General features: G+C 38.6%; 1 protein-coding gene across 2 annotated transcripts in view; it reads right to left on the bottom strand.

The window, feature by feature from the left end:
• Window positions 1–12,285, bottom strand: part of Dpp10 (Dipeptidyl peptidase 10) — a 166,174-nt gene extending 153,889 nt beyond the window's left edge. For both annotated transcript variants that reach the window (XM_089736021.1, XM_089736020.1), the window contains exon 1: window positions 12,116–12,285. In XM_089736021.1, the coding sequence (XP_089592147.1) occupies window positions 12,116–12,145 (30 nt within the window). In that variant the 5' untranslated portion in view covers window positions 12,146–12,285. The remainder of the gene's footprint in view (window positions 1–12,115) is intronic.
• Window positions 12,286–14,364: the final 2,079 nt, after the last annotated feature.

The raw sequence follows: 14,364 nt of genomic DNA on the forward strand, positions 1-14,364 counted from the left end.
TTTATACTAATACCGAAGACCGCAGAAGTTGTCCTGGCTTGAAAAACAAACTAGGGGTGCGATCCCAATTAATAAGGACTAGTGGTCCCCCGGTAGTCGAAATTCGACTATAATTAATTCAAATTATAACTTTGTACACTATTATGATTATATTGTCAAAGATATTATTATTGTACTTCTATAATCACTGATTTGGCCAAGATTAACAACGGCTGCCCCACTCTTCAAACCGAAACGCATTACTGCTTCACGGCAGAAATAGGCGGGGCGGTGGTACCTACCCGTGCGGACTCACAAGAGGACCACCAGTAATTACGAGTTTGATTTTTATTACACGATGTTATTCCTTCACCGTGGAAGTCAATCGTGAACATTTGTTAAGTACGTATTTCATTAGAAAAATTGGTACCCGCCTTCGGGATTTGAACACCGGTGCATCGCTAGATACGAATGCACCGGACGTCTTATCCTTTAGGCCACGACGACTTCGAATATTCTCATTTTATTTCAATGACTTCGATTGTCTTTGTTTTTTCATTTCGTATACAGGATTAACTGAAAACATAATGGGCTTTCTTCACTGAAAAGACGCTAGAATTCACTTTATACAGACTACTTCGTTTCCTTACAATACGTACTCATAAACACACATTAGTCTCTAGAAAATGACAATTATAAATTATTATAAATAAGGTCTATTTATAATCAAAACATTACCCGTTTCGTTGTATTCCAAACAAGCGCCTATTCTCTGCGGGCAGGTACCCGGTCGTAACTCATACGTTCTCGGCGACAAGGTCCCACAAATACCAGCCGAACCGCTAATTTCGTTTGTAATGTATTTGTTGAGGAAATTAATTCGCATGAATGAAAGTTGGGATCGTAAAATATTAGCATCATGAAACATTACTTGCGTAGGTTAGTTAGTCTGTGCACAGCTATAGGAAAGCGGCATTAATCTGTACGAATAATATAAATGTGAATTATTATGAAGACTTTTTGGCGGGAAGTTGTGTGATTTGTTTTATTTTGTCTATTTAATGTTTCTTTAGGTTTAAATGTTTTAAATAACGGTGATTTATTAACTGTTTCTGTGAAAGTGCACAAATGTGGGAAAATGAAACAAAGCCGTTGGACGTAACTTCTCGGAATCCTGCAAAAAGTCCACTGAAGAAGTCTCAGTAAATGACCACCATGTTACTGAGATTACACTTCATCCCATATCATCTCATTTCATTTCATGCAATGCTTCATCATAATCAACTTCATTTCATTTCATAATTTTATTATCATTTTTCATATACAAAAGTTAACATTAAAATTAAAATAAGACTTGACCTAAAGGTCTTAGTTACCAGGCCATAAAATCCCTTAAAATAATAAAAGTGAATTATTATTGTCCAGTTAATGATACATTAGATTTAATTTAATTAGATAGTAACATACATATGAGTGCATGTGTGCGCGCGGCTGGGTGTGTGTACGAGCGTATGTCTGTATGTATATACATGCATTTTACTGGAGGTAGGACTACTTATGAGTCCGCGCGGATAGGTACCACCGCCCTGCATATTTCTGCCGTGAAGCAGTAATGCGTCTCGGTTTGAAGGGTGGGGCAGCCGTTGTAACTATACTGAGACCTTAGAACTTGTATTTCAAGGCGGGTGGCGCGTCTACGTTGTAGATGTCTATGGGCTCCAGTAACCACTTAACACCAGGTGGGCTGTGAGCTCGTCTACCCACGTAAGCACTAAAAAAAAAAAGCATATATACACCCAAGGTATTTATTTAGGTATCTGTTCAGTTGATATAATATTTCTGTATACACCCGTTTTGAATTGCAATCCAGATTGTTATAACTTGTAATTTCTATGATTGTAATTTATTTTGTGCACCAATAATAAGTTGAATGCCACAAATTTAAATACAAATATACCTCATCCTTTTTTCGGATTTAGTTTGTTCTGGGTTTTCGATACGAATTAATACTTTCCCTCGTGGTGTGGTGTGTTGTTATCGCTATCTCTCCTACCTACACAGAAAGCTAAAGCGATGGATTACGAAGTTACAAATATAAATGGGCGGCGCAATTCAAACAAACAATAGACTGCTTTAAACTCCTTTACAACAAAGCGAACGATCACAAAGGCCAGGGGGATAATCGTGAAATAGGTCGCAAAGTTCCAAAATATGGGTAATATTGGAGTTTCGTAATAAAACATATTCGGTATAAATAAATTTAATATATATACTAGCTTTTAAAAGCGACTGTGTAAATATTGCTCTTATGTACGCCTGAATACGTGTGTGGCGTTTATGAACGCACATTTGTATGATGCATAAGCCGGAACGCACGAGATGTGGGAAAAAGAATATAGTATGTGACGCGGGACCTTTTTACCGCCGAAAATTTAAAACGTAAAAATAATTTATAATGTGTTTAATAACTAATGTAATATTAGAATTGTTTATGCCGCTACAACAATAAAATTTATATTGTTTCAACTGTGGTGTTAATTACATAAAACACGACTTTACGGCGAAATAAAGAAGGGACTCTATATGAACTCCCTTACGTGTATACAAATCTTCATGATGTGTTTAGTGGTTAAATCAAAATGAATATCCTCTATGCGTTCTTATGCTATTTATCTGATTGTAACGATACTTTGTATATTGTTATTGGTACTCAAAGTAAGGTTTTTAGAGCGAGCACTCACAAAAATCGTTGTCAAATAATAGTCATAGCGAGATACATATTATATAAGTGGCCTCAACTTCGTCCAGTAATCATACAGACTCGAATATTCTTTGAAGGTCATAGTCGTTTTAGTAAGATCGCATAATATCTAAAGATCATCAATATTTATTTCTCTGAAACCTTTATTTTGAAAATGTCTGCTTGGCATTCTTTTTAGCGATAACGTTATCATGGTAGTTCAGAAAGCTATATAGCTAAACATCAAATAGGTCATCTGTCGAACAGTTAAATTGATCGTAAAACCAGTAGCTTACCTCGTGTTTACCAGGACATCACGAAGTTGAGAAAGTCTCGGTAAACAGTGTATGGCGGCAAGATTTATTTTAGGACGTGACTTCGGCGGATTTACGCAAAGCCTCTTACGGCCGCATGACAGCCTGGTACTTTGAAAAACTATTTTCTCTTACATGAAGAGAAATCTGCGTGGGGGTTTTTTTACTTTTGTAATAATAAATTAGGTTAAAGAATTTGTTTGTCCTTCATTTTCACTACAAATATTTTCTTTTCAATTCAGATCTAAAAAAATATCTATTAAATGGAATCATTTGCCTGTCTACATGTATTTTAGATATTTTCAAGCAGCTCGCTTTTAATATTATAACGAGTATAGTATTTGCGGTTTTTTTGTGTAGACAGTAGTAGAAGTAGTAACAATAAAAAACAAAGATAAAACATTAATTAAAAAAATGTAAAGTAATCAATTTTCATACAAAGTATAAGGCAAGTATCAATTGCTTACAACTTCTATACTTTTATTCTATGATCATTCCATGTTTTCATACCATACAATTAAGTTTTAGATATCATGTTTTAGGTAGGTGGCAGAATTCCCGTTATGATGTCTATGAGTTTCGGCAGCCTACGCAATTAATTTTAGTGTATAAAGAATAGTGCTAAAAATAGGGGGGAACAAACCAACAAAATGACACTTTTCTAAACAATATAACGCAAACAATGCCTATAACACCGTTTCTTTTCATCAACTATTTAGTGCCGAGGTATAAGTCTAACTTAAAGTATTAAAAAAAAAAAGAATTTAATCAAATAGGCAGATTGAAAATTTCGAGATCGCCCTTTATTTAATACGTTTCTAATGACTCCATAGAGCGCCTTGTCGTTCATGGCAAAGTAGAAGCCACCAGACCGCGTGGAAGGTTGCCCATGCGATGGACCGACCAGATCAAGTCGGCAATTGGCGGCTGTTTGCATGACTGTACCAGGCTCATCACAAACCGGGAGGAGTGGCGATTGCTCGTGAGGCGCATAGCATCTACCCACAGCAATGATGCTAGATGACGACCATGCCCGCTCAGACAAGAGTGAAACGACATATGAATACTATGGATCTTGCAAGTGGTTCATAGACGAGTTCACCTCAAGCAGCGATCACCGTCCACTTCAAACTCGTGGATTACGACAACAAAACTAACCCATAGACACAACCCACTGAGTTTCTCGCCGGATCTTCTCAACGGGTCGCGGTCTCGATCAGGTGGTAAATCCTGCGAACCACTGCTCTTGCTCGGGCCGATGTTAGCACATTAACCTCGTGAACTCACCGCATAGCTAGAACAGACGCTTAGACTACCAGCAAATAGATAGAGTAAAAAAAACTCGATAAATAAAAGACCTAAACTTTTGTATAAAATAAACTTAAAACAAACAAAAGTAATCCGTCCAACGGGCGACACATGAAAGGAAAAACAAAATTGTTATTTTTATTTAATTCCGAGCATTTTCATATTTATCTACCTTTCAAACCTGCCCTGGACTTCCACAAATAATTCAAGACAAAAATTAGCCAAATCGGTCCAGCCGTTCTCGAGTTTTAGCGAGACTAACGAACAGCAATTCATTTTTATACATATAGATATAGAATATAGATATAGATATAATAGATATAATGACACCTATTCCCCCTATTTTTACTGAAGATAAGTTCGTGACAAAAGTGTGTAAAATAAAATCTCCGTATATGCTATTTAAATTAAATAAATTGCCCGTAAGTGCTCAATTCAGTCATTCATTAAATAAAACCAAAAGTAAGACATCTTAAAAAACCTTGCTGAACTCACGTCAATCTCGTTTTTGGAAAATAAATAAAACATAATTTCCTTTTTTCTCTGTTACATTAATTCGTGCAAGATAAAATATTTTAATTTTCAATTTAATACCAAAAATATAACTTCTCTCTTCTTTTCAGTTTCTTGTCGAGGTTTTTTGGCACAGATTACACGTAAAGACTCTAAATAAGCTATAAAATTGAAAATTTATCAGTTCCAATATATAAACCCGCACTCGTAGTCAAAAATATTAGCTTATTTTCGCTTGCTTCGTCCTGAACTATTTTGCATTTACGTATACCAGAGGTCCCGCAGTAGTCGAAATTCGACTATAATTAATTGGAATTGTAAGTTTGTACACTATTATGATTGTATTTTATACTTCTATAATCACAAATCTCGCCAAGACTACACTATAAAAAATATTAACAAAGACAAACAATATTTAATCTATTCTCAATTTGACAACAGACGTCAGGAACAAAAGTTTGACAGTAAATAGTATGCATGCGTGTGTGCGTCAAATACATGGTATGTAGTGTGTGTAATGTTTTCTTTATCGATTTAATGTATCTTTTATGCATTATTTTAAAAAAATATTAGCATTGTGCACTTCTCCTCTATATTCTCTATAAGTGTGGAAAATTTCATACTCCTCCATCCGCGCAATTTTCGTAAAAAGGGATACAAAGTTTTTGCTTCACGTATTAATATATAGATACACACATATATAGTTATATTAATGGTACATATTTACCTAAATGTATATTACCTTTCGCAATACAAGAAGTCCTACGTTACTGCCATCAGTATTGCCATGTGAATGACACCCGGAAATGTTTCAACGACATGTAGATATTTATATGCGAATGTGCAACCATAATACACTTTGATAAATTGCCAGAATCCGTGAAGTTATAAGCGGTGTAAAAGGGAAATCGTGTCAAACAGTTACCGTGTGTGTATATCTGGGAATAGGTGTATATCTTTTCACAGAGTTTTATCTTCAGTCTTCGCGAATTTTACACAGCTATTATAAACCACTTTTAAAGGGCTATTCTATTTTTCTATTTCTCTGCTAATTCTATTCTCAACCGTTATTATTCTTATATAATTAATACGTGAAGCAAAAACTATGTATCCCTTTTTACGAAAATTGCGCGGACGGCGGAGTATGAAATTTTCTACACTTATAGAGAATATAGAGAAGAATTGCACAATGCTAAATTTTTTTTTTAAATAATGCTAATTTTTTTTTTGGGTCAGGAGGAAATCGCTGGACTTCCGCCCTCCCCTGGGGATGGAGGGCGGGGCATGTCGGAGTCGAACTGACTAAAGCCTCCTGTCGCTCAACAACCCGCGTCCGAACCTCGCATGAGACAGAACCCATGAAAAGGCAAAGGGGGGAGAGTGAAGCGTTTAGTGCGGAGCACATCTCTCCCATCACCCTCCCCCTCGGGACGCCGGACCGGCGCTCGTCGGCGCCACGACCACCAGCCCTCTCGGTCGGCAGGCTATCCGGAGCCCGCCTAGATGGCGCCGGTTAGAATGGGCTATCCTACGGAATACCCCGCTGGGTCAGAACCAGCGTGGGTCGAGGATAGCCGGCCTTCCATCACCCGGATGCTCTTGCGTAAAACGCGTGCAGAGCAGCTTGCACGTCGTCTTCTTAGGCCCTTTTCGCCGGTCCCCAGACCGACATATAAAGGGGACCCGAAACATTTAGAGGGCCAGGGCTTGGGCGACATCCGCCTCCCTGGCCCCCGCTCGACGGCGGCGGGCTTGCGCGTCTCTCACGCGCCCCGCCGCCTCCTTCTGCGAGATGGTGCACTCGCAGAAGTCGAGCATCGCCTTCCACGACTCGTCGTCGCCGAGCATCGATGCCACAACACTCGGCAACGACAAGTCGTTTCCTGTTTTTGCGACGAGGACACGGCACCACCCCTCCCATGCGGGGCAGCAACGAGCCTGTGCTCTGCCGTGTCCAAGTCGCAACCACAATGGAAAATAATGCATAAACGATACATTAAATCAATAAAGAAAACATTACACACACTACATACCATGTATTTGACGCACACACGCATGCATACTATTTATTTATTGTCAAACTTTTGTTCTTGGCGTCTGTTGTCAAATTGAGAATAGATTAAATATTGTTTGTTTTTATTAATTTTTTTTATAGTGCAGCCTTGGCGAAATTTGTGATTATAGAATTATAAAATACAATCATAATAGTGTACAAACTTACAACTCCAATTAATTATAGTCGAATTTCGACTACTGCGGGACCTCTAGTTATTCTTATTTTACAATTTATGACATTTCGAATATTTGAGATTAGACCCTAAAAATAATTTTAATTATATTCTTTCAACTGTTCTATGAATTCTATACAGAAATTTTCGGTAAAGATTAATGCACATAACCCTATTATTGATGGCACACATTTTACCACAGATACTTGCACAAGAGAGCTCTACGTAATTGGGAAAGTCGCCGAACGAAGGCAATTAGTACGTACATTTTATTGAAGGTATCGCTTACGTGTACCACTTTAATTGGACACTATATTTTAGTTTCCCGCTTAGCGATTTTGACATTAATTAATGGTAGGACGTATTGCGAGCGGGACAGTCGTAATCACAACAAATATTGTCGTTTTAGTCTCAAACTGTATTTTCTGTGAGGTTGGCATAAATCTAGAACCTTCCATGCAACAACTATCGGCTCTACACAACCATTTCAAATTACACGTCAAATCATACAAAAGTATTTTGAAAACAAAGAATCATCAATAACTCTTTCGACAATATGAGCATAGATATTAAATACAACTAGAGGTCCCGCAGTAGTCGAAATTCGACTATAATTAATTGGAGTTGTAAGTTTGTACGCTATTATGATTGTATTTTATACTTCTATAATCACAAATTTCGCCAAGACTACACTATAAAAAATATTAACAAAGACAAACAATATTTAATCCATTCTCAATTTGACAACAGACGTCAAGAAAAAAAATTTGACAGTAAATAGTATGCATGCGTGTGTGCGTCAAATACATGGTATGTAGTGTGTGTAATGTTTTCTTTATTGATTTAATGTATCTTTTATGCATAATTTAAAAAAAAATTGCATTGTGCACTTCTCCTCTATATCTATACTAATATTATAAAGAGGAAAGATTTGTTTGTTTGTTTGTTTCGAATAGGCTCCGAAACTACTGGACCGATTTGAAAAATTCTTTTTCCATTAGAAGCCGACATTGTCCCTGATGAACATAGGCTACTTTTTTTAATTTTTTTTTTTTTTTTTTTTTTTGGTTTCATGTGTGTTTTAATGTTTCCGAAGCGAAGCGAGGGCGGGTCGCTAGTTCTCTATAAGTGTGGAAAATTTCATACTCCTCCGTCCGCGCAATTTCCGTAAAAAGGGATACAAAGTTTTTGCTTCACGTATATATAAATTAGAACAAACAAGCCTAGCAACTAGTCATTGGGAGTCTAAACAAACCGAGAAGAGAAAATAAGTACATGTACCTACTTAAGCTAGCCACAATTTAGGGTCAATGCGTTAACGATATATTCTTTGCCAAGATTTCATATCAACACTTCGTAAAATTTCTAGTTGGCAACAGTTCAGTTTAGGTACTAGGTACTAAGACTGTAGTTTATCGAGTCAGAGGATCTTACATGATATCTGTTCTAAATCTGTTCGACTTATAATAAGAAAATGCGAGCAGCATACCAATATTATTTATTTACTTCATAGGAGAACCGACATCAAAACAATATGTAAATATGTTCGATAGGCCCGAACCAACTTAGACGTCTTCGGACATGGATATTGATAGCACTACGCGCTGTCACTGTCATTGTTAATGTCACTTGAGTTTCAGAGGTAAAATAATATTGCCACTTTGTGATTCTTAATTTAATTATGGAGGATAGAAGTAAGCCGCACCATTTTGTGTAGGAGTCAATTTGAAATAGTGTCCACCTGAAAACAGCAAGTTATTGTTGGAAGACTCACCGAAATATCGCTAGTGTTCCCCTCCACGGTGTTTCCCGAGCGCTATGACATGTCCTTCTTCAAACGAGGCTTATGGAGAGTATTAAGCGGTAGGCAGCGGCTTGGCTCTGCTCCTGGCATTGCTGAAGTCCATGGGCGACGGTAACCACTCACCATCAGGTGGGCCGTATGCCCGTCTGCCTACAAAGGCAATAAAAAAAATTAAAAAAAATAGTGTAGGAAGTGGAAACAATATGAATATAGCAGTTTTAAACAGAGTGAAATATGCTGGGTTAAAAGATTTTATATTTTTCGTGAGTTATGTAATAAAAAAAAATGTAGTATTTAAAATCTCAACTATATTTATTTTTATTATTATTTACATAGGAAGTGTTCACTTATTAATTTAATATCCTACTATAATAGTTTATGGCACTGTTATTAAAATATTTACACTTGCTACTATGGCGCCACCTTTATTGGCTTCCCTTTCAACAGACGCATTACTGGTGGTAGGACCTCTTGTGAGTCCGCGCAGGTAGGTACCACCGCCCTACCTATTTCTGGCGTGAAGCAGTAATGCGTTTCGGTCTGAAGGGTAGGGCAGCCGTTGTAACCATACTGAGACCTTTAGAACTTTAGAACTTATATCTCAAGGTGGGTGGCGCATTTACGTTGCAGATGTCTCTGGGCTCCAGTAACCACTTAACACCAGGTAGGCTGTGAGCTCGTCTACCCATCTAAGAAAAAAATGCTTTATAATATATTGAAATATTCCTCCTTACTTCTACCCTCCATAAATTTAATGACGCTTTTGGATCGAAGACCTAACCGCGCAGAGGTACCTCCAAACTCGCTCCGACCTTACCGCGTTCTAATAGTAATCCATTTCCATCCGATTCATATGTGTTGATTTTGAGCTGATAGTTTATTAAATCGTACTAAATAAGCCCGGAGAGTGCAGACCGAGAATTATTTACGTGATTAACCATGGACAACGACCCGTCCTGTAATAAAAGCCCACACTACTCACCGTCAAATAGGTAATACTGAATACTGTAAACAGTTACAAAGTTTTAGGTTATCCTCGCATTGCATCCGTGATTAACGCCAGTGGGTCAAGAAATGAACATCGTTTTTTTATATCACTAAATTCATGGTTAAGTCAAATTCCACAAAATATTTCTTCGTGAATGACGCCACCCACCTTGAGACACTGAGTCATTGTTTTTATTGTACAGTTCAAAAGTTACCCCACTGTTCCAATGACAACGCAAGACTGATTCGCGATGGAAAAAGGCAAGATGGTGGTAAATGAATCTTATGAGCACAGGCAAGCCCTACTCAATTTCTCATCGGATCTTCTCAGTGAGTCACGATTCCGATCTGGTAGTAGATTCAGCGAAGCCCGGTTCTTGCTAGGATCAGTGTTAGCAAATTCTCTTAGGTTGGGCCCGTGATCTCACATACTCACCCGGACGTAGTTGGAATAGACCCCAGCTACCAACTAATAGGTAGGAAAAAAGCACTGGCACACTAATATTGATAGTTGCGCATTTTCTTTATAAAATTGTATATGTCTTATACGAACGGCGGCATAGTCGCATCGCCCGATATTAGCCCATCAGAAGTTTTATCTTTAAAGCACTTCGACTTGAAAATTCTAGAACAGCTTGGGGGCTTTTAAGAGAAAAATACGAGTCGACACCCGGATTATAAGTCTTTGTCAATAATATATGTGCGATCGAATATACTGAACCGTATTCATCTTCTATCTTTCAGCTTATAAACTGCTGGACGACATAAGGCTTTTTTTCGGGCCTGGGACCGAACCTCCTACGAGGTCTCCGCACCTAGGGGGCGCGCGGGGTATGTGGGACTTGACGATCTGCAGATGTTGTGAGCAGACCGCGGGCCCAAGGATGTTTAGGGCCCTACCGCACTAAACGACTCCCCTGCACTCTTATACCCGACGTCCGATCTCCATCCGGGGTCAGAGTAGGATTGTTCCCGCGGTCAGCACTACAACCAGACACGCGGCGCCACCCTGGATGACATAAGCCTACCCCAAGCCTCGCTACAATGGCCGTTGCTACGCTGCTTGCATCCAGGGGATCTCCGTGAACCTCAAAAACAAGCGAAGCTGCCGGGGACTGGGAGCCGGTTTTAATTTGTGTCAGCCATGTTGGGAGGCAGAGTTTGCCTTAACCGCCACGCTTGGCATGCGTGTTGGCGATCGCAGTACGCTGTTACGACACACAACTATATTCAGTCACTTCATAATGTTCCAGAATAAAATGGGCCTAGAAAAATGCAGTTCAAGTGTGTGTTAATAATCATGTCGATACTCACATATACACACAAATACATAATAATGTTAATGTTATTTAAAAAAAATCAACGTAGAACAATAAAGCTTTAACAGGTATAAATGGGACCATAATTTTAAAACATTCGATTTGATTTACGGCCATAACTCTACCGAATGTCATATACGGCTTATCAAAACACATCAGTATCGATGTAATTGGTAATTGCCTCGAGCCTCGAGAAAGGAGGTTTGTTTTAAATATTGAGAGTATAATCATTTTCGAATTTTGAATTGACGAATTTAAAAAGTACTCATTTAATAAACCTTGATGAGGCTAGCTAGTTATGATATTTTTACTGGAAGTGAAAAACTGTGACGCGAATATTATCTTTGTACTTTTTTTAGTCTTATTTGATTAATTTTTTTGTTTTAGTTTTTTTTATTATTAAACGCAGTCGAGCATAACGCTCAAACGTGGGTAATGCTATTTCTGAACAGTCTAAAGAAGTAATAGGAATATAATTAAGTAATTATATATATATATTTTTTTTGTTTTCTTTTATTATTTTTTATAAAGAGTTGCGTTATCATAAAGGAAACTGCCATAGTCTAATCTAGAACGAACGATAGATATATATAATCGTCTTAAATGATCTGGATGTACTGCCCACCCTGAACCGGCAAGAACTTTAAATTTTTTTAATGTTTTCGAACATTTCTCGATTAATTCCTCAATATGTTTGTTCCATTTTAACGAGCGGTTTAACCGGAAACCCAAGTACTTGTACCAAGTACACAATCTTCATTTTATTTATAACTCTGAAAAATAAATTTCAATTCGTTCTTTTTACTGCACGAACATTAAAGCCAATGAACAAAAATGAATATTGAACGAACTTATTTACCGTAACACCTATGATATGTCCATTTCGGAATTTTCTATACAAAATCAAAAGTGTATGGAAATACCTCGTCATCAAAAGCGTCGGGATCGGCCATCGTAACGGTTTTCTTCGGGGGAATTTTGTATGCAAGTCACCGTCACACGCGCACGTGTCTATAGCGAACAGTCAGTTCCAGTCGTCACATAGATTGGTGGCACGGGCCACTCATTTTGGCACTTCTTTTAATTTTCAAATCTGAAACAAACAAAAAATTGTGTGTAATTGTGTATATATATAGTCTGATATATCATGTATTAGTGTTTATTTTTATTATTGTTATTGTGTATTGTATCAATAAGTAAATTGATTAGATTGTACTCATCTACCCACTCATATAAAGCTTTCCTTCTTTAAGAACGGTTAGCTGGTAGATAGCTCAATTGTTGAGTTAGGCTCGCCATTTTTTATATCTTATCTCAATCACTGTATTATATTAACTGTGTGTACAAATAAAGAATAAAGAAAGAAAAAAAAATCAATCGAGTGAAAAGGTAATAAAATTGAGATGACGTCAGTAAAATTCATTTAATTCGAGACACTTTTAATACGCGTCGTGAACAAGTTCAATGTCGTCTTGCGCTCGTATGAAGGGTGAATTATGGGTTGAATTAGACACCAAGCTAGTCACTTACATTTGAAAACATTTTGGCGAAGTTTAATACAAACTAAGACCCTGTAAACTCCTCCCTGGCGCCCAGCAATGTATTTCATTTCATTATTTACATTAAAAATTACTTTTCGTTTTATTGATGGTGAATTTAAAAATAACTTTAAATAGTTCTAAATAAAAATAACTATTCTAATGCTTAATGGGTTGTAGATAGATGTCTATGGGTTCCAGTAACCACTTAATACCAGGAGGGCTGTGAGCTCGTCCACCCAACCAAGCAATAAAAAAAAACGTAGTAGATTCGTAGATTCGTTTCTTTAGTAGCAAATGCACTCACACTTTTTTTTAACATCGCATAAAAGATTTATTTAATTATTTTTTATTTATTTCTTAGGTTGGTAGACGACTCCACGGACGGACTCACGGCCCACCTGCTGTTAAGTGGTTACCGGAGCCCATAGTCAACTACAACATAAATGTCGCCATCCACCTTGAGACATGAGTTCTAAGGTATAGTTACAACGGCTGCCCCAATATTCAAACCCAGTACTACTTCTCGGCAGAAATAGGCAGGGTGGTGGTATCTACACGTATGGACTCACAAGATCTCCTACCACCAGCAAGATGCAAAATGTGTTAATTAATGTATTATATCTGATCTAATTCTCTCTGTAAACGATGTGAAGAAACTCCTCTTAGAATAAGAACTCTGAAATTCATTTTCACATAAAAAAATGGAAAATTATTTTTCTGAAGCTGCTTTTAAAAGATTAATAATATGTGATAAAAGTACCAGTAGTGCTACTTAGATGCACTATTATCACGGTCGCACACGAAAAACATTAAAATAACCCCAACAGTTTGTGCAACAGAACATATTTTAAATTGCATTAATTTACGCACATTTTGTATTCCTTCGAGGTCAATGACTTATCTCTAATAATTATTTTTTTTTTGGTCAGGAGGAAATCGCCGGACTCCCACCCTCCACTGGGGATGGAGGGTGGGGCATGTCGGAGTCGAACCGACTAAAACCTCCTGTCGCTCAACAACCAACGTCCAAACCCCGCATGAGACAGAACTCATGAAGAGGCAAAGGGAGGAAAGTGAAGCGTTTAGTGCGGAGCACATCTCTCCATCACCCTCCCCCTCGGGACGCCGGGCCAGCGATCGTCGGCGCCACGACCACCAGCCCTCTCGGTCGGCAGGCTGTCCGAAGCCCGCCTAGATGGCGCCGGTTTGAATAGGTTATCCTACGAAATACCCCGCTGGGTCAGAACCAGCGTGGGTCGAGGATAGTCGGCCTTCCATCACCCGGATGCTCTTGCGTAAAACGCGTGCAGAGCAGCTTGCACGTCGTCTTCTTAGGCCCCCTTCGCCGGGCCCCAGACCGATATATGAGGGGGACCCGAAACACTTAGAGGGCCAGGGCTTGGGCGAGATCCGCCTCCCTGGCCCCCGCTCGACGGCGGCGGGCTTGTGCGTCTCTCACGCGCCCCGCCGCCTCCTTCTGCGAGATGGTGCACTCGCAGAAGTCGAGCATCGCCTTCCACGACTCGTCGTCGCCGAGCATCGATGCCACAACACTCGGCAACGACAAGTCGTTTCCTATTTTTGCGACGAGGACACGGCGCCACCCCTCCCATGCGGGGTAGGCAACGAGC

Source organism: Bombyx mandarina, chromosome 20 (assembly GCF_030267445.1).
Source record: "Bombyx mandarina strain Sakado chromosome 20, ASM3026744v2".
Classification (NCBI taxonomy): Eukaryota; Metazoa; Arthropoda; class Insecta; order Lepidoptera; family Bombycidae; genus Bombyx; species Bombyx mandarina.